This window comes from Silurus aristotelis, assembly GCF_946808225.1.
Source record: "Silurus aristotelis genome assembly, chromosome: 3".
NCBI classification, from domain to species: Eukaryota; Metazoa; Chordata; class Actinopteri; order Siluriformes; family Siluridae; genus Silurus; species Silurus aristotelis.
The window spans coordinates 11,258,112-11,280,097 of record NC_139576.1 but is presented as its reverse complement, the minus strand read 5'-3'; the positions used below and the strand labels follow the sequence as shown (position 1 = coordinate 11,280,097).

The 21,986-nt window shown below is 37.1% G+C and overlaps 3 protein-coding genes across 3 annotated transcripts in view; 1 reads left to right on the top strand and 2 right to left on the bottom strand.

Moving 5' to 3' along the window:
• The window catches only part of satb2 (SATB homeobox 2), a 40,107-nt gene extending 35,921 nt beyond the window's left edge, over positions 1 to 4,186 (bottom strand). Inside the window, exon 1 of the mRNA XM_083536968.1 lies at positions 4,106 to 4,186. The gene's annotated coding sequence lies outside the window, so the exon portion shown is untranslated. The remainder of the gene's footprint in view (positions 1 to 4,105) is intronic.
• Positions 1 to 21,986, top strand: part of ankrd50l (ankyrin repeat domain 50-like) — a 368,466-nt gene that overhangs the window by 212,145 nt on the left and 134,335 nt on the right. The gene's annotated exons all lie outside the window — the stretch shown is intronic.
• Positions 15,798 to 21,982, bottom strand: dnajb11 (DnaJ heat shock protein family (Hsp40) member B11). The gene is made up of 10 exons (XM_083537129.1): positions 21,785 to 21,982; positions 21,078 to 21,234; positions 20,464 to 20,561; positions 18,757 to 18,889; positions 17,724 to 17,866; positions 17,556 to 17,638; positions 17,387 to 17,444; positions 16,984 to 17,095; positions 16,712 to 16,871; positions 15,798 to 16,539 (listed from the first exon to the last, which is right to left on the bottom strand). Exons 1-10 carry the CDS (start codon positions 21,856 to 21,858, stop codon positions 16,475 to 16,477), a joined length of 1,083 nt encoding a protein of 360 aa, XP_083393255.1. The 5' UTR covers positions 21,859 to 21,982; the 3' UTR covers positions 15,798 to 16,474.

Genomic DNA, 21,986 nt, shown 5'->3' with positions numbered 1-21,986 from the left:
GGTTCACGTCATGCGTATAATCATACTTAAAAATGTCAAACGACTTTAAAAAAAATAAAAATAAACTGCAGCATGCAATATTATACCTTCCCAGTAAACAATCTGGAGTATTAAGTACATAATCTGAGTCCCAGTTTGAAGCTTACTGCAGTGTCGACTTGCGTTATGGCCTATAAGAAAACACACCAAGCAAGATGCGCTCATTCAGAGCAAATTATAATGATTCATAACGTGCCATAAACTTTTCCATTGTATAACATTTAAGCTATGGATATTCATACAATTACATAATGACGTTATCATATGTCAAATATCACAACTGGTTAAAAATACGCGAAAGAATCAAGGTAAGGACAAGAGGATTGTCGGGAAATAGCACAACCTAGTGGTTGACTCACTGTGTGCGTGTGTGTGTGATTGTGTGAGTCAACCACTTTTCCTGTGTGTGTGTGTGTGTGTGTGTGTGTGTGTGTGTGTGTGTGTGTGTGTGTGTGTGTGTGTGTGTGTGTGTGTGTGTGTGTGTGTGTGTGTGAATATACACACACACACATACAGGGAAAAGTTTTTAATGACATTTAGCTGCTCATTTTCATCTGATCCACCCAATTCCCTTTTTTATTATTTTCTTCATAACCTTTGTGTATCGATTACAAATATAGGCAACCTCCTGAAAACTTTAAATCTCTGAAGCATGGAAAATTATTTTTGGCCTGGCAAAAAATATTTGACAAATATATACACACATATATGTTTCTGATTCTAAGCAAACGAAATATGTTTTCCAGAAAATCAGTTTAGCCGTGTAACAATTAATTGGTAAACTAAAGGCAGGTTCATACAAAACAAGGGAAACGAATTAAATGATTAAATAGTTGTTTGAAAAAAAAGGGAAAACAGCTCTAATAATAATAATAATAATAATAATAATAATAATAATAATAATAATAATAATAATAATAATAATAATACGAGGGAGGAAGAAAAAGAAGAAGAACAAAAAGACGTATTTTATTGAAAAAGATTTCATTATTTTCTAGTGAACAAATGGAGAAGAAAGGGAGTTAAAATTTGGGTATTTTCTCAGGGTTAACAGGGGGAATGGAGGGGTTCCAGAGTCGTGCTTTTTCTCAGTGTTAATTAACGCCGAAAGCGATTAACGACAGCGGCGGCACTTCAGCTCACAGCCTTCACACAGAAATAAAGCGCTTTATAGGTGCACACAGAAGACCTGATTAATATCTAACAAAAATAATAAGTCAATCTTTAAATCAATGATGTATGTATATCACCGCTTTTTATCCTTTCTTAATACCCGACTGTACACACAACGAATTCGCAATGATGTTTATTTGTTTCATATATGCACGTTAATGTCTTATTAAAGAATGCTTCAAAAATTTCTTCTTTATGTATTTTTCTGTCTTAATGTAATAATTAAAGTCACACAAGGCCCATAGCTGAAAGATATTTAGAATTAAAGCTGGGTGTATTAATGTGTCGTGTCTGATCCTGTCTTTGTCTTAATTATGGGACATAATAACCGTCTAAAATGATCGTTTCCCAAATAATGTGTTTGCGCACTAGTTAGGGTCCATTTCTGTTTTTAATGAAACTCTAATAGGAGAGGCGGCGGTGCAGGACCCTCAACCTCAACTAATTACCTCCATTCAGAGGTCACGACTCTCACAATCCAAACACTTTCGACTCACTAATCGGTCCACCCCGAACCGTAGGCTGTATTAACGACTATAATATAATATAATATAATATAATATAATATAATATAATATAATATAATATAATATAATATAATATAATATAATATAATATAATATAATATAATATAATATAACATTTATTGTTCACACTATTATTATTATTACTAAAATCGTTTTGATTATTTTATTCAGTATGAAACGATATATTTATATATCAACCTTACATATAAACTTTCTATAAAATACTATTATTCTGCATTTCTATTCATACACTGGTGTCATATATTTGAGCGAATTCCGCGTTTATAATCCATCATTTAATGCCATTTTACTAATTAAGGTATGAATTACATTACGTCTTAATACTAGAACATTTATGTATATTATAAATATTTTATTTGGACAATTCAATAATTCTATTAAGATCCAATAAACAAATTTCCACTGAATTTAGAAATAAATTGAATTAGAGAACTGGTTCAGCTTCCCAGACTCGTTCAGCCTAACTAACCTGAAGTAAGTGTGAATTTCTCACGCTTTTTCCATTAAAGAGCATAAAAAAGTCTTAGAATAAAGTGAGTGTTAAAAGCCCACTGCACTTTCCTGCTCTCCAAGTGACTTTGAGCTGAAATGAAATCCGTTTGAGTTAAACGCGACGACCAGAGAGGCTCAGAGCTCCTGCTCTCTGCACTGTGTCATCGGCTACAAGTGTTTGACAGCTGAAATTATCTGTAAATACTTCATTAGAGTACGTATGAGTTAGCCCTTGTACCTTCTGCCATACACCTCTGCTAGGATTTTGCAAACAAGAACAGACTAGAAAGAAAAGTGGCTGGTGTTTGGAGAAGGATTCAGGAGACTCAGACCAAGCAGACCGACAGAGTTCCTGTTAGAATGATTCCATAATTCATTTAATAAATTATTATAGTTAGTGAAGAAGGGATCCGAAGGGACTGGTTAATATGGGTTCAATGTGAATGGTTTCGGATTCATTTGCAAACATGTATTTATCCTTATTTTATTTTTTTTTATAATGGAAGTAAAACACTGTAAAATAACGTGGACGAGTGGAATTATGTTTCTGTATTGTACACGGTACCACACTGTATTTTGGATTCTGGGCAACACAACCAGAGTCTAGAACAGACTGGGTTAAATATATAGATTATTCAGAGCATTTTGCACATTTACACCCCTGTTCCCCCCCAAGAGGCAAATGTCAGAATAAGTTCCTTGTCTCTGCCTGGTTATACACAGCCTATATGCCAAATACAAATTCAAGCTTTCACACACACACACACACACACACACACACACACACACACACACACACACACACACACACACACACACACACACACACACACACACATTAACAAAACTGTATTGGAATTCAGTGGAATGCTATATAAACTATTAGATTAATAATAAATGATAAGGAAAAATAAATAAATAAATATATATATATATATATATATATATCCTTATATAAATATGTTTCTGAAGGTATACACAGTTTTTTAAATTACTTTTTTATATGAATTACTTGTCATTCACGTGTGTTGACGTTTCTTTTTTATTTGCTTTTTTAACAGTATGTTCCAATTTTTAAATATCAGAATTAGTGTCTATAAATGATAAAACTACTATCCACAAATATATAACCCCGACCCGAAACAACAGCTTTTGATTGACTAGTTCTTTACAAACAATTCATTTACTCCTGACAACAGTTTTCTCAACGATTCACTCATGTTCTCCAGACTCAATTTCTGAATACTGCTTAAAACTCATGTGTCTAGACAACGGACTAACGTTGACACAGACAGATGCACCAGACAGACAGGCAAGAACATACAAATCCTTATCAGCTAATGAAGGGATTCAGTGAGGATATAGATTTAAAGGAAAGGTTCAGAGCTAGTGATGCTAAAGCTATAGGTGGTGTCACTAACTTGACGAGGCTCAAAGTCCATTACCTCAGTCCTGGAGACCAGGGCATAATATAAGTTTTGCATTCTGTTGGCAGAAAACCCAAATGAAACCAAACACATTGCGAAGACATGCAAGCAATTCAAGGAACAGCTTATGCTGCAGTGGACAACTATGCCGATGCAGGCTATTACCCCAGACAGCATGTGCAGTGGTGCAATGGATCAGCTGAGAAACACTCGGTACGAGTATCAGAAAAACAGTGGAGCCTTTCTTTGAGAAATCTTCTCAATGAAACTTGCAGAGGATATCTTTTTGAAATTTGTTTGGTTGAGAAATAATAAAGATTTCTTTTTTTTAATTTAAATATATGTAAAATCTGTAGTTCCCTTTTCATAGTCACCCAGTTTATTTTTAAACACATCCAAACAAAGGGCCATGTGCTTATTACTTACCACGTTACCTTAGAGTGCAGGGGTTGTTAAGAATGCATTGGATTTGTCTTCCCAGCTGGCTTCCTTGACTTGCATGCTTTTCACTGAACGCATGACTGACAAGAGAATGGCCTTGTGGTTAAACAAAATGGGTGTACAACTTTGAAGACCTGAATGCGGAACTTCCCATGACTGTTAGTGTCAATCATTTACTGCCAGTCAACTAAAGAAGGTAGTCACAACATTGTAAATGCCTCACGTTTGCTTGTCGCAAAGCCGTACGACACCAGCGAGAGCACCTGATTACCCACTGCTGTGCACGAATTAACAATGAAATTGATTCTGTATATTGTGATGAAGTCCATGAACCTGAGCTTTAAGGCTGATGAAAGGAGGCTGTCGGGGGAGTGGTTGTGAAATCCAGAGGGCAGACAGAGAAGGAGGAGGCCGTATTTGTTTAAGTAGAGAAGGTCATAATCAGTAAGCTGCATCTACTATTAAACATTACTGAGCCTAGCCTTTACATTTTAAATCTCTGTTGGCACTGTGAAGTTTTCCAGAGCAGTGGACTAGATTTCTGTGGCCAGAGAGAAACAGCAAGGAGGGGGAGCTGGAGCCAGGTCTATTATGTCCTTATAAAAACTCCAATCATGTCTGAGAGCTCTGGACTAAAACAACCCCCAATTGCAAAGCAAGATGGAAGAATTTGATATGTCTGTTTCACCAGGATGCCACTGAAGACTTTATCTCATCTTGATATATCTCAATATATGTTGACATCAAATTCACCTGGAATTCAAATGAACAGTATCATTTTCACAATCTATTATTTTTTACCATGGGTAAGTGGTATCTTTAGGAACAAAAATATAATAATAATAATAATAATAATAATAATAATAATAATAATAATAATAATAATAATAATAATAATAATAATTATTATTATTATTATTATTATTATTATTAGAACAATAACAATTAAGTTTAATACTACTACTACTACTACTAATAATAATATAATAATAATAATAATAATAATAATAATAATAATAATAATAATAATAATAATAACAATAATTATTGTTATTATTATTATTATTATAACTGTTCACACAGCTAATTTAGAGAGATAACAGATAAAAAACATTTTCTAATTTTCTAACCTACAGGATGGTTTTCATGACTGCAATGCTGTTGGATTTTGCACGAGTACATTGTGAAAACCTCAGGAAGTTTAACAGCATAGATTTCCTTATATACTAATTCCTTTGCGATTCAACAAACTTGCTGTCATCTGAATTTCAAATGTGTTTTTTATTTTATTTTGAAAATATTTTAATCAGTTTCATTTTGGCAGCAATCGCATAACAGTCTCTCGTTTAGTTTACAATTCAGTGTATGAAGAGACATTTATGTGTATGTGATTTAAGTAGGGAGGGGCTTTGAAGTGGATGTATATGATAGTGATCTTTGAGAAGTTTTGTAAGAGATTGTAAGGGTCAGAGGTCACGGTAGTCCTGTGATCCTGTGTTTGTTATTGCTTTCTTGCCCTTGGTTAGGTTAACACAGCATAGCCCACTCAGGCTCCCTCAGTCTACACTGAAGAGGGAGGCATGACCCTCTTAAAGGTGTTGATGGGACCCTGGGTCGCTAATCTAAAGTGCTGAAATGTTATCCTCTGTAGGGGGGGGGGGGGGGGGGGAGCGGGGGGGACGGGACAGGACTAACTACTACTGCAATGATGGCAGGAGGCCATTGTGCAAAAGCAGGACATCGGGTTGAGTTATTGCTCACTGCATGTGACAGCTTAAGGGATGTTTTTTCAGAGACTTGGCCTGAAGTAATAAGAACTGACCAGCTGGTTCATGATCAATACCACCTCAGCACATATTTTGGAATTTTCACCTCAGCAAAGATACTTAACATATTGGAGCAGGTTAGCTGAAAAATTATTTGAAAAAGGAAAAAAAAACCTGTAAAGATTTTCATGTGAAATGTCTCTCAAACATCATTAGCGTTTGCCAATCCAAAGTGTTTTCTTATGCGTTTACTGGACTGTACCCCGACAGCGGCATCAAAGGCATTCCGTCCAATCATTCCATCTTGTCCATGGACCTCAGCGGAGCGACACAAGTTATTGCATAAACAGTCGATCTACACTGCACAAACTGCTAGATTTTTAACAGTCAGAAATAATAACCACAAATATCCATAAAAGCCCACTTTTATATACAAAGTCTCTGACCTATGTAAGTTAATCCTCCAATAACAATGAATTTTGCTGGCTCACACGTCACCAATGCCAGCTGGGGAGAACGGATGCACTGCCTTAAAATTGACTAACCCAAACACAGATCGGTTATAGAAAAAACCTACATACAATACACTCTGCAAAGAACAGGCCTTTGCTAATTAATGAGGCAATGTGCAACAGCATGTTGATGACAATAAGACATGTCAAACATGTTGCTGGCTATCATCAAACTCAATGTTCTAGTGTTTTTTTTTCTAGTTTTTTTTGTAGAGACTACATTTTAAGTATTAAAGTCAGAAAAAAATTAAGGCTTCCCTGGTATTGGGGGTGCCCCTCAACACACACAGCTTGCCCGGCTCTTCGGTAATTCTAATGCAGAACACATTGAAGGGCAGCACTCAAGACGCAGGCCCCCACCCAGGCAGAGGGGGCAGAGAGAGCCAGATAGGCCACTTAATCAGCCATTATTTATGGCCCGCGGTGGTTTAAATCAACAAGAACAGGAACTGAGGCCAGGCCTTATGGGTTTATAACTGCTGTCAAAATAATCACATACAGATATATTCGTCAGAGTGTGCACTAGCTCTGTTCAACATTCCCTCAGGGGCCAGCCTCAAACCCACCCCCAACTTCCAGGGTTTATTAGCACTGTCCCTTTAATAGTCTATTTCTAGCTATTGATTTTTTTTTTTGTGGTTGTTTAAGTTACATTTTTCTTTAAATTCAGTCTCCTCTCTCAGCATTTGGTTCCTCTCTTGGCTCTTCTTTGTGTCAGCCCTCTCCCATCCTGTACTTTACTACTTCACACAGAGCTCTAAATTCTCTGCATTATGCCACAGCAAGCCAGCTATATGACAGGTAGGAAAGACATTGAGAATGGAAGGGTGGCCGTAATAGAACGAGAAAGATTGGTTGGAATTTCAATGGCTGAGATGTCTAAAGAATATCTACATGACAGAATTATCTGTTTTGGGAAACATTAGTAAGAATAATTACATACAGTGAATTATGAGTGTGTGTGTGTGTGTGTGTGTGTGTGTGTGTGTGTGTGTATATGTGAGAGAGAAAGAGAAAGAGAGAGGGAGAAGAATGAGAGCATGCGTATGTGTACTGCTGTGCCACAGGGAGGGAAGAGATAAAGCCAGTGAGAGCTGTGATCGTGGGTGATCCAGATCCGTCCATGTGTCATTAATTAACTTAATAGCCTCCCAGCTATTTAGATGACAAAAACTCACAGATGAAGGGTGGGGTGTTTTGATCCAAATGCAGGCATGCAAATTAATGGTTAGACAACCAGCTTGGTTCCAGTTTAGCATTACACCCTCAAAGGAGGTGTTTATATCCGACACTGAATAAAATGACTGATATTAGTTCACATAATCACTATGATCATACCACACATGGGCAGTATTTATGCAGCATGTGTTTAATATAGTATTTTATTAGCCTTTTCTGAAATAAACTATGTTTTATGATGTTTTGAAGAAGGCATATATGATAATGGTGTCTTTTTATTGTTTGAAATACTTAAACACTTTAGCTGAACTGAGTAGGCTATATAATATGGGGTTTTGAAACTTTCCCAAGAATTTATAATGTATCATGAGTGATTTGTGACAGCTTGAATCAATAAAAAGCTCTGCCAGTTATCAGACCAATTATTTACCTTGCAAGGCATCACTTTATGTGACAAAAACATGGGCAGCATATGCTGATGCCTTTAACGAGAGCTTTAATGGTGGAGAATGATGGTAAGTAAATCTTTAAATGTGATACAGGTCTGCTGCAAAGTTCAGTCTCAGACATCACAGAATTTTTGCATAAAGATTTGTCTATTGGGAACAACTCAGACAGTGATGTACTGTACATCAACAACCATATTATATGTTATATGGTGACAGTGGATAAATAGCCTATAGCAGATACTCTGGATGGGATACCAGGCCATTGCAGGACAATATCTACACACATTCACACCTAGGATTAATCCAGTCCCACTACTGCCATGTTTTTGGGAGACAGGCGCAAACCAGGTAACCCAAGAACACAGGATGTTAGTTGTACTGTAACTCTGCTTAGTCAAACAGTAAGAGCTGTGTAGAGGCACAGGGGTGGCTCAGTGGTTAAAGTTGTGGCCTAATGTAAGTTTGAAACCTGGCACTACCAAGATGCCACTGTTGGCCGTTATGCCAAGATATTTAACCTTCTGCTCAGTTCAACTGTGAGTTGTTTCACATAAAAGCATCTGCCAAAATGAATAAATGTAGGTATGAGAATGCAAAAAAGCCTAGCTGCTCAAGAATGGTGTAAGAATGCCAGGGTTCAATAAAGCAGCCAACACTTTTTTTCAAACCAAAGAGAACCTGGTTTCTCTCAGCAGGTCTTTGGAGGACTGTGTGGAAGCAGGGGGCGGAGGCAATCCGAAGGGTCTTGTCAAGGACAAGGCCAAAGCTGCCTCTGCTTTGTGCAACAGGAGGTGGAATTACAGCTACAGGGTGGCTTGCGTCTGCTGACTTGGGGGTCTGCCTGGAGCCTGCACTGAGGGGATGGATAACTGATTGTGTTCTAATTTGTGGGCGAGTCTGAGGAGACAAAGCCCCTGGGAGTCTGACACAGGAGCCCAAGTGCCCACTGACTGACAGGTTTTCGGAAACCAATCCAGAGCTGTATCAAGAGGAAGGGTGGAAGGAGAAATAAAGGATAGGCTAATGCAGGAACTAAGAGCAGGAAGTTATGATTTATTCTGGGAGTCATAAGTGCATGAAACAGAACCTGCCAGACCAGGTTTTCACACAGGAGAACCCATACAACCAAAAAGGTATGTGTTGTTTTCCCTTACATGGATGCATAACATTCTCCTCATGCTATTCACCTCATTTGACTAAGACTGATGATAGTCATCAAGAATAGGGTCCCCAAAGCTTTTTTAATGGCAGGGTAATTAACTACCACACACTTATCACATTGGACACAGTAGTATACTCATTCTCTTAATCAGTGGTCTCTGGATGCATCTCTTCCATTTGGTATTGACTATTAAAATATTCCACCTATAATAATAAAATTGCTTTGATTGTCATTGTATAGTTTGGACTACTATAAACAAACTACACACACACTGTGACCCAAAAACCTCTGCATAGTGAATGATCAAAACTATGAACATCCTCTGACCTGAAATATATTCTGGTGTAAATAAAGATGTGCACTGTTTACATGTACTTTTATTTAATCAAATGACCACCAAATCCACCAAAGTAGAGTTCTGCACATTTTTTTTTTTGTAATTATGGATGAGATAATGAGAGTTGTATGCAAGTCAGTTAATTATACAAATAAACAACAAAACAATAAGACCAATTCTTAAAGGAGCAGCAAACAGCTTAAGAATCTGTTGCCAAAATGAGGTCCATGAAGCATAGCCAAGGGGAGAGGACTGTGATTTTATTTTTACTTTGCTAGCTATATATTCCAACTTACAATTACAAAATATTTTATATTGAATTGGAATTTAATGAATTGAATCCAAACCTCAATAACTCAAAAGCATGTTGGCCTATAAACATGGTTACTTGGTGTATTTTATCAGTAGAAGGTTTAGGAATAGAAAGCTCTACGGCTAGAATAAATAGACTAAATATTATTGAAGACTTGAAGAATGATTAAGGAATTTGTACTAAATGAGTTTTGTGGATTTTATTTGTAAAGTTCAAAGTGTTCCTGGTTACAAAAGGTTTAAAACCTTAGTATTTAAACACTGAATAGATTCACATTATTTATAGTAGAACTAAATAGTAGAAATAAATACTCTTAAATTTTTTAGAGATTTAGGAAGCTGGGGTCAGAGTGCAAGTTTGCCAAAAGAGGGTCAAGGGCCTTGCTCAAGGGTCCATGAGTAGCAGTTTGGCGATACCGAGACTTGAACCCCCCAAACTTTCAATCAGGAACCCAGAGCATTAACCACTGAGTTACCACTTCCCAAATGAATACATACATCCAAATCCATTAATTAATTTCTGATACAATTCTCTGTCATTACTAATAATAGCTGTCAATAACATAATATTTCATAGTAACTGAATTTTTTCTTTTTATTCTTTAGGGAATTGTATGAAATACTGTACTTAGGTTGTTCCATGTAATGTATAGGACGGATTTATCAGAGGACACAGTGGTATAAAATTAAAAAATGACTGACTTCGCAAACAGCAACTCTGCTTTATGCTAGACACGAATTAGGAGAAAACATTATTGATTTATTTTTAAAAAAATTCTGTACTTTGTCATTTCCACGTTTCCCAAAACATTTGGAACTAGATGGTTAAATACATACTGTATCACTATAGTACAATTTGCATGTCACAATCAAAAATATAATGGTCAAATGTCAAAGATAAAATGTTTGTGGGTAGAAAACTCAAGCCATCACCAATACAAAAAGCACAAGTAAAACATCAATTCTAGTACAACCATAATAAGAGGCTACTTTCTTCCCAAACACAATAATTAAGTAATTAATTAAAATGGGCTTATATTAAAACTTAAGACACTGAAGTTTTACTCCAGATTCTTGTCATATTGCATGCTTATATGTGCTCTCAGAAATACATACACACACACATATATATATATATATATATATATATATATATATATATATATATATATATATATATATATATATATATATATATATATACACTCCCACTCAGGCAGAGGAAGCTCTGTTCAAGGGCCCTGCCTGCCCAGCATCAGGCTAAGTGCTCCTGACAGCCGACCACACAGTTATTAACTGTGATCTGCCACCACAGCACCCAGGCATGGCTGAGGGGAGGGCCTGAGCGTACTCCTCACCCGCACAAAGACCGCTTTCACCAGCCTGTCCTGCACTTTTACTGTACTTCATGTGTGCACATACTCAGGGTCATTTTAATATCTCTTTCATACAGCTCTTAAAGATACTTCTTAAAAATGTATTTGGGACAATGGATCCACAACAAAAAACCTCTCTAATTCACTGATGGTCAGCTGGGTGAAATTAAGAAAGGGATGATATATATATATATTTTTTTTTTTTGAATAGCATGTACATCAAAATATCTTTTAATTAAATCCAATGGTCTGAACCCACTTCTCACCACCATTTCCCTTTCTGGAAGATGTGGACACCATAAACTAGGCTGGGCCCCCGCAATGTACAATGTGGCAGATTAGACTGTGACACTAGGATAGGAGTGGACTGGAGATGTTGTTAGGAGGTCAGCAAAGTTCCATAATGACAGCTAACTATGTTTAGCTCCTGAAAGTATTTCAGCAAAACAACAGCATCGTCTTCACTCTCCAAAGGGCCTCAACATTGTCTGGGAAAAAAACCTCATGCGGCTTTTTCCTTCCCATGCTTCCCATAATTAGAGCCCACAATGTGCTGTTAAATAGTTGAGGCTTTTATTTTTTTGTGTGTGTCTTTGAATCAATGGGATTCTATATAGTAACATAGTGCGTACAGCCTTTCTAAGCCGAGGGAGGCTGCGTGCACCTTCAAAGCAGCGGCAGGCTGAGGACACGGCTGACATGCATTATTTTACACAAGAGCCGCCTTTTGTTTACTTCAAGATCCCTACCACAAAATTGCAGGATTTGTCCATCAGCTTTCTTTTTTTGAGCTGTTTTTTTTTTTTTTCCAGTCCATGCTTTGTTAGTTATCACATTGATAGATAACAACAACAGACATTGAGACTTTAAAAATCGCATATCATTTCTGATACAAAAATTACAAAGAGTCATTTTTATTAGGTGTGCTGTACTGTTTAAGATGTGTTTATCTATCAAATGAATTTAAAGCATTCTTTCTGTCTCTCTCATTTTTACACACACACACACACACACACACACACACACACACACACACACACACACACACACACACACACACACACACAGTCAGATTTCATTAACCAAATCTACTGCCAAAGGCAGTGAAATGCTAAAAGTGCTGCCAATGTAAGCAGAGGTGCTGCACCACTTTTGCCAGGAAGATTTAACCCATAAGTGTGCTATTAAGCTTCACAGCCTGCCAGTCTGCCAGTGCCCCTTTGAACTCTGGGCTTACATCCACTGCACACAGGCCAGGCTCCAAATTCAGTTCACTCAATGGCATACATTCTGAAGACATTCAAATGGCATCTTGCTTCATACAGAGCAATGTTGAGGGTAACATTGCCCTCCTGTGGACACAAACCCACAGGAAAGATGTCTCAAAGCAAGGACTATACTTTGAACAATCTCTATCAGATAATTAGACACAGCTATCAAATAGTTGTTTTGTGAATAGTATAGAACACTACAAATAATGTCAACACAAGACAACAAATTCCATTAAACCAATTCAGGCTGTTCATATGTTTACTTTTTTCACATTAGAGAAAGAGAGGTTGAGTGTGTGTTTGTGTGTGTGTCTGTGTGTGTGTGTGTGTGTGTGGGGGGGGGGTCTAAATGACCACCTTTATTTATTAAAAGAATCCCAGAATATAAAAGTAAATAGAAAATCTCAGAACAAACCTCATCTAGCACGACCTCAGAATACTGAATGACAGCCTCCTCGCAAAATGCTTCATTCCTCTCACTGTTAGAAATAGCATTTCTAGGAAGAAAAGTAAAAAAGAAAACAATATGGATGTAATATTAAGCACTTCATTTATAGGTATGATTATTGACATTTAAATGATGCTGAGTTTATACCTTTATATTAATGCCACATCTAATATAATACAATGCATTCTGAAAACATTCAGGCAAACTCAAGGATGGATCTTTTTTCTCTCATCAGTCTGAGAACAAAATAAATAATAATAATTTTAAAAAAGAATGAAAAATAATGAGTTTCCACAAAACTCTAAACACTAAATTTGCTGGAAATTATAATACACCAATCAGACATGAATTAAGCTATGAAACCAAACTAATTGTCACTGCATGTCTGAGACAGGGTTTTAATGAAGTTTAGATCTAGTGACGGTAACTAAAACAATCTGCAGCTTTTAAATTGTTAAGCAAATCTTGTTAGGTCTCAGGACCTCAAATTAGGGAACGGGTTAAACCTCTACCATGACACTGGCCTGAAATTGCAAAGACAATATAGGAGTTACCTGCTGGAACACAGGACGCTGTCTGGAGACAGACATGAACATCTCTGATTTGCAGTTGGAATTTGATTCTATGCCAGATATTTTGAGAGCATGGCAGAAAAACTCACTTTTACACACACACACACACAAACATTCATTCATATCTAGGGGCAACTAAGCATAGCCAAAACATCTAGGTTTTCTGGCATGTAGGAGAAAACCAGACAACATAAAGGAAACATGCTAGTGTATAAGGAGAAAAAGCACAAAGCCTCAACATGCACTGTTATCTGAGCTCATGATCAAACCAGGGACCCTGGAGACACTACCAGGTTCGTTTCCAAGTCACCTCGCTCGACTAATTGCATTTTATCATTATTATTGTTATTTTATTAACCCAGAATCTGCTTGAGATGCAAGGAAACCCACACTTTCCCTTTCTTTCCAATTCTTTCTTTATGCTGAATGTACAGTTCATTCAACATGAATGCACTTTTGTCACCCTCTATTGGAGACTATATTCATAAACATAGGGTTTTACCTGTTCACATTGTTTTGCATTAGTTAATCTACATATTTCATTTGCTATTCTTAAAACAGCCGATGTTGGATTTCACATGAAATACTTATTTCCCTATAATAATATTATCTTTTGTCATCATTTTCACAGAATTCAAATATATTAATACAATCGTTTTTAAATGGTTGATAACCTGTATAACTATCACACATTGTCACATTAAAATTCCAAATACACCAAATATACCATATATATATTGTGTCAGTTATTTTGTAATTCCAACATGGTAGTGCTTCACACATTAGCTTTACAGACCATGAATCATGTTGTCAAAACTGTATAGTATAACGAAAATTAGGTCTAAATCCGACAATTTACGGTTATGAAGCAAGCAGACATCAGAAAGATCAGACAATAGCATTTGCGTAGCCAACTGCTGCCAAACAACTGCCAAACTGCCAGCTATAAATACCTTTACTAACCATCAGCTATTAACCATTAAAACCATTATCAAATGGTTTTCATTACATAGTGTTTGTGTACTCCATTAAATTATCATCGAACTGAAGATACCATTGTACAAACATATCAGAATCAGAATGCCTAATGATGTCCTAATAGTCCTTATTGGAACAGTATACAGTAGAAACCATAAATTGCTCTACAAGTGTGCTCCATTGGGCCTAAATGGTATTCAATATACACCACATGCTACTAATGAATGGATGGATGGATGGATGGATAGATAATCTATGGGAAATTTACAGCTTCCAGCAGTATCCACAAACATGGGCAAAAGGGCATGTAATAAATACTACAAAATACAAAAAAATCTAAAGGTAAGTTAAAGAAAAGGGTCTGTGCAAAAGACAGTTTTTTTTATCGAGTCCTGTGCCACTGCTTTTTGGAGTTATGTGCAAACCGGAGTGTTAATGTTAATAGTCTACATTGTGTAGTGCAGTCCAAAATGGCTAAGGATGTGCAGAACAGTGAGGAAAGTCAGCACTCATCCCCTTCGAGTAGAATTGAAGAGTCGCATGACTTCCTCAGTCCTCCAGTGGAGAAAGGCAGTGACAGCAACCTTTCCCTGAAGCTGCTCTTCTGCCTGGAGATGATGCTGGTGCAGCTGCGGCAACCAATTACCAGTGAAGACCTACAATGACCATTCAAGGTTTTATGAAAAGTGCTCCACAAGCACAAAACCCTAAGGGCCTTGCTCAAATGGCCTAGAATGGCAGCTTGGCAATACCAAACCAATTAAATTCCGATTGATACAATTAAATCCTTTAATCCATGGGCTTTTACTAGAAATGTGAACTTTTCTAACACATCAATGGTGCTTTGTTCATTAACAATCATCAGTGATGTGTACTTTTTTATCGAATATTATTACTTAATTACTTCAAAAGTATAGTATTTAATAACTAATAATTTATGTATGCCTTCTTTAGCTCAATTCTCTGGTTCAAACAATAAAATAGTGAGGTCATGTGATATTTTGTATTATAATCATCACTCAGTCCAGATAATCATCTCTGTGGCCTGGTTCATTTCACAAGAGAAAGCTATCCCTTCTACTTATCTTACACTTACCTACTGCAGACTTCACTTTGCAGAGCCTCTATATATGCTTTTTTTCCTTTGTTTTAAATTGCCGCATATTCCCTTTGAGTGGTAAAGGGGCATGTTTAATAGATGGTTAGGGACATTATTATAAAGCTTCAATTCTTCATGTGAAAAACTTTCCACATCTTGCCACCTGGACAATTTTAGTGCAGCCGTCCCCTTGATGGAAACACACTGGCATAGGACTTAGCAGCAGATGAAAACTTTTAATCATAGGCAAGGTCATGGAGGTGATGTCTGACATGTTAAAAATAGAAAAAGGTGGAGCAAATATTTTACAATTAAGAATCATGACCCAAATAAAGGAAAACAGGAAATTCTCCAAGAAGGAAGTACAAGGATAAACAAAATAACTACATATAAAGAACACATTCATATAAACCCTTTTTGAAAAATGAGGAAATATTAAATCTTGACAACATTCAATACAGAGGCAGGTATTTCTTTAAAAAAAAAAATTAAATAAAAATTAAATAAAATGTCCTCTGATAACGTGTTTTCTTGTGGCAGTTCAGTTCCAGTACAGTGTTGATTCATGATTGGGTAATAGCTGGTGAAAAGGGGAAAAAAAACTATTAAACTGTAATGCAAACATTGCAACTATAATCACAAAAGCTGTAAACAAGGAAAAATAGGGAAGAAAAAAAACTCCTTGCTGCTTTCCATAACCTTACCTCAAGAAAACGGTTTTTTTTAAAAGTGTCCCAAATCAAAAATAAAACAAAAAACACACGTACAGACAACCTATCCTGAGTACAGTCTGAGAAAATAAATAAACCCTCCATGCTTGCTTCTTTTTTGTGTGTTTACGTGGTGTATGGAATTTGACAGGGAAATCAGTCCTGGTTTTGTTGGCTGGTGTGTCAGTATCCCTGTAAACCGTTGTAAACCTTCTGAGATGGCGTCTGCTTCAAAAGCTTCTTAATATCTACACAAAAAAAAAGAGATGGAAAAACATTGATGATGTTGAATCAGTCAGAAAATCTCAAGAGCAAAAATTAGGGAGGAGATTTTTTTTTTTGCTAAACAAATAGGTCTTGTACTAAAACCCATTATACCATTACAAAATCTAGACCAATAAACCTTTCCTACTGCCATACCAGCTTTCTCGTCTTCATTAAACTGATCCTTGGGGAAGTCTATGTCAAAGCTTATTATAAGCGATCCACGGATGTTGTTGTTGTCGAAGTTGGGAAGTCCTTCACCCTTCTTCCAGATTCGAGCTCCAGGCTTGGTAATTTTATCCCTCACAATGTGAACCTGTAAAATGAGAAGTAACAATTTGTATGAGAGATCGTGGGAACCTAAAAAGCAGCATAATAGTCCATGTATGTGTGTATGTGTGTGTTTGTGTGATATCTGGAACGTTTACCTGGTGGCCATCCAAATGTTTGATAAACATTTCAAAGCCAACCAGAGCCTCTGCCAGGGTGATTGTTACATTTGTGTACAGGTCATCGCCTCTGCGCTCAAATACCGGGTGCCTGGAGAACCAAATGCATAGAATAAGCTATTATAGGAGAGAATCACACATACAGAAACAGTTTCGCTTGCACTGTTAATGCAAATTAAGCCCATTTCTATATTTGCTTTTTTATATACTACATTATGGTTGCAGAATCACCTACATTGATCACAACATTCTCAATTAGCTAAACAATAAACTGCAATATTTGTCATCAGATTCAGACCCACTTCATTAAATCAATCACATGATGGAAAACAAAAAGTATTGTGCCAGAACTGTTTACTATGCATTTAAATAGTCATCATACTTTAAGACTTTAATGCGGAAGCGAAGATCTCCAGGTTCTCCGTCAATATGGGGTTCACCTGCACACAAGGAAATAAAACACATTACTGATTTGCCAGGCACCCACACCTGAAACTTCGGAAAAATCTAAAGTGCGGTACATCGACTGTTTCTGTACAGTCACACAGTACCTTCACCAATGAAGGGGTACTCCATCTCATCCCTCACTCCCTGCTCGATCTCCACTTCTAATGTCCTCTCTTCGTTCACAAGTCTGCAAACAGTGGCAGCATTATTTATCCTGTGTGTGCACGCTACTACAGTGCACAGTCTCCTCACAAAAGGTGTAGCAATCTTACTTAATATTAGGGCATTCATCACAGACTACTTCCTGGGTCATTTGGAAGCGGCCTGGCCCGAGCTGCGTGGTTCTCATCTCCTGGCGACAGTTGCATTTTCTTTTGCCTGGGACCTCTTTGGCAACCGGTTTGTTTCGAACCACCTACATCATGACAGAAAAGCAAACAAACAACAGGTATTAAAAATAAGGATAAGCAATATTTTACAGCTCTGTGGTTCAGTTAATTCAATATCCTGCTATAAAAAAAATCTCATCTGCTAACTACTAAATATTTCATCAGAGTTAATGATCTACTATACATTACCATAAATTACCATTAAATTCTCATTATTGGAATGTGTTTGCATAAACAATACGAACAGTAACCAAATTCAGATCCAAATCCAGTTCTTTATGGCCACCGATCAGGCATGACCACCTGCCTAATATCGTTGCTACCAAAACAGTTCTGACCCGTTGAGCATTAACAGCATAAACTTTAGAATTTTGAGCTACAGTAGCTCATCTGTTGGTCCACACAGTCCAGCCTTCGCATGGCCTTGGCCGCCCATGACCCAGTTGTCGGTTCACGACTGGTTCCTTCCTTGGAGCACTTTTGATGGATACTGACCACTGCACACCAGGAGCAGCTCTTGTGGGATGTTCCTGGTGTGCAGTGGTCAGTATTCATCAAAAGTGCTCCAAGGAAGGACAAGGGCCAAACTCTCTCAAATCCTTATGCTTGCCCATTTTTCCTGCTTCTAACACATCAACTTTGAGAACAAAATGGTCACTTGCTGCCTTATACATCCTGCACACAAACAGGTGCCACGATAAGGAGATAATCAGTGTTATTCACTTCACTGGTCATAATGTTATAATATCATACTTTTATGCCTGATTGGTGTAGTAGGGAAAATGTCTAATGGATAATTGGAGTGAGTAATCTGTATTAATTAATAACTTATATTTAGCTGTATGTTTAAGGACTGACATTTTACACCGTACAAATACTTTCCACACGCCACATTATGCAAAATAAATATTTGTACCTCTACAAAATTTCCGGAATAAACTTCCTCCAGTGTAACCTCAAGATCCAGCACAATGTCGTTTCCTCTTGGAATGTTTCGGTCTTGTTGTTGTCTGTTCCCACCAAACATAAACCCAAAGTCTCCGAAGAAACTGCAACAAAAATAGACAGAAACACTAAGGCACAGCTCAACAGATACCAGTGTTTATGTATGTTCATGTCTGATATCAGAAATTAGGTCAATTGGGTAATTATTGAAATGCTTTTTATTGACCATAATGCAATGATCTGTAATGCTACACCAAGCTTTATTTTGTAATCTATTTAAATCTGAATTGAATTTACTAGTTTATTTTATTTTAGTCCTGATTTTATTCGTGAACCATTGTAAATACATCATTTCTTATGAACAAGCTGGAAAGAGAAGAACAAAACATGATTAATGCATGTAGTCACATGCTGTTTCCATTAGATACACCTAATGATAATACACTCAAAAAAATCAGTCTCAAAAATCTTAACCATGGATGCTTGTATTTAAGTTGAATGTGTTTAATGCATTTGAGAAGGTGTTGATTATTTACAGCAGTAGGTTGGTGAGAGACTGTTATATAATAAATAATAATAAAAACTGGTTTTTACAGATGTCTAAATAGCACATGTTATTCAGGAATATATAAAAAAAATATTTTATCATTGGCAAATTGCTATGGTATAAACGAAACAAAACACATCTGGACATGATTTTATAGAAAAACACTCACTAATGTCTTTATTAGAAACATTATAATAATGCTGGGTTGGGGCTTCAATTCTTCATGGGATGGATTTCACATAATGTTTCTTTGAGATTCTGGTAAATGTTGACATGTTTGCAACATACAAATCCTGCACCTTTTCAGGGGATGCACCTGGTCAGCAACTATACTCCAACAGACTGTGGCATTTTCGAGATGACTGATTGGTATTACCAAGCCCAGAGTGTGACAAATAAATTCACCATATCAATACACCACCTCCACCAGCCTGAACTGTTGACACAATGCAGGTTAGGTTTATGGATTCCTGCTGTACTTGAGCAGAAATCAAGATTTTGGTGAGTTTGAGGAAACGTCTGCCTCGGCTTTCTGTTCTTGGCTAACAGAATTGGAACCTGGTGTGCCTTTCTGCCATTTCGGCCCAACTGTCTCACAGTTCAATGCATTCTAAAAGGCTTTTTAGCTTATATAGAGGGTACAGAGGTGAGAGCTGAGCTACTTTAACCCTTGTCAGCTTGAACCAATCTGCCAGTTCTCTGCTGCTCTGTTTAATGTGCATTTCCTTCCAGATACAAGGAGTATTTCCATCCAGAAGAGCTCACTAGAGGTTTATTCTTTATTGCACTCTTCTAAGTAAACTCTAGAGACTGTTGCCTCTGTTGTGAAAATCTGAAACGATCGGCAGTTTCAGAAATATTTAAACCAACCCACGTGACACCAACGATCATGATATGTTCAAAATCACCGAGCCTGCACATTTCTAAAGTTGATGTGAACATTATATAAGGCTACTGGCCTGTATCTCCAACATGATAGGCTGACAAGACGATTTTATGAATGGGTAGGTGCTCAGTAAGTGTTAAATACATGTATAACATTAGTTACCACCTCAGTGTGAAGTATTTTGCTATAACTTATTTCTCCATGCATGCAAATGTGTATTTGTATTATTTATTTTAAATACATACCTAGAAAAGATATCACCGTGTGAGCTGTGATGGCCTTCTTTCAGTCCCTCTTCTCCATAAGCATCATACTGTTTCCTCTTTTCCTCATCTGACAGCACCTGAGTTCAACAGAAACCAATAACACACAGGAATTTTACTTGAAGAACAACTGTTTTGAATGAATATAAATCTTCAAGATCTTCAAACTTCAATTCCTAAAAATAGAAGTGAATTTAAAAAGAAAGGGATTTAATTTGCATGTGAGTGAATACATGTCAAATCCACGTCGGGTTTTCAAAGCTACCAGTCAGGTGGCGTTTGGACCAATCAGAAGAAGCCACACGTTTTTTTCCACCAATCAAATTCGCCCATGATTTCAACCAGTAATATACAGCATATTGTGTAGATCTACAGCCGCGAAATGAATAAAATTGGGTGGGTTTATTATAAATAGCGACCCAGTGCTTCTAATGACATAATATGAGCACCATAGCAGAATAAAAAAAAAAATACAACACGGAGGTTGTTTGTGCAGCACCAAAAAAGTCCCCCGGTGTCGTTATTAGCTTGTTTAACACGTGTTTTGGTTGCACCTTCCCTTCCAGCACTGTGCAATACAATGAAGACACACCGACCTCATAAGCAGCTCCAAGATCTGCAAATTTGTCCTGGGCTTTGGGGTCGTCTTGGTTTCGGTCAGGATGCAGCTGCAGTGCCAGCTTTCTGTAGGCTTTTTTGATTTCTTTAATAGATGCTGATTTACTCACTCCGAGGATCTTGTAGAAATCTCTCCTGAAGAAACAACAACAAAACATCACCTCTGTTCTGATGGAGCTTTTACTGGATACATTAATACAGATCTACATAGGCCATCTCGTTTCCTGTGTCGAATTTGTCTTTGTGAATAATAAAGTTATCTATCAATCAATCTATTTATTTATTTCCTGGTAGGCAAATTTCCCTACCCCCCCTCCAAAAAAGAAAAATGCAGACTGATGTACAAAAAGTTTAAGATCATATAAGATTATTGTTGTTACTCTTGTGTTGAGATCAATGTACATGGCTTTCATTCAAACAGCACTGATCCAGAGACATGATCTACTCCATTATAAAAAACATCACAAAATCCTGTGAACATCTACATTTTATAAATCAACATAAAACCCCTTAAATCGCCCTTTTATTGTAAGTGGGTTTTTTTCAGCTTTCCTCACTGTTCTTCCCAGCCAGCTGTAAGAGGAGCACAGACCAATCACAGATGAACATGTGGACCAGCCGGCAGCTCGATGTATCAACGGACAAAGTAAATCAAACAGCGCCAAAACAAATGGCTGTCACTCACCCTGCGAGCACTGTCGCTATCAAACACAAGAGCAGACAGCATACACTCGACAGTTTCATCCCTCCCGCGGCCATGAGGCTTTCTTTCTTACAGAAATCCAATAAAAAAAAAACTACACCGGCTTTCTGTGTTGTCTATCTCAGAGAACTTCCTGTTCTGGCTCAAGTCACGCCCCCCGTGTTCGTACCAACCGGAAGTACGA

What these genes read in the sequence shown, in the direction of transcription:
- dnajb11 (XM_083537129.1), bottom strand. Translation starts at nt 21,858, where the DNA reads ATGGCCGCGGGAGGGATGAAACTGTCGAGTGTATGCTGTCTGCTCTTG. An exon ending in ATTCCGGAAATTTTGTAGAG is followed by an intron (nt 17,867 to 18,756) that starts GTACAAATATTT and finishes GTCATGATGTAG; the next exon opens with GTGGTTCGAAACAAACCGGT. An exon ending in GATGAATGCCCTAATATTAA is followed by an intron (nt 17,639 to 17,723) that starts GTAAGATTGCTA and finishes CACTGTTTGCAG; the next exon opens with ACTTGTGAACGAAGAGAGGA.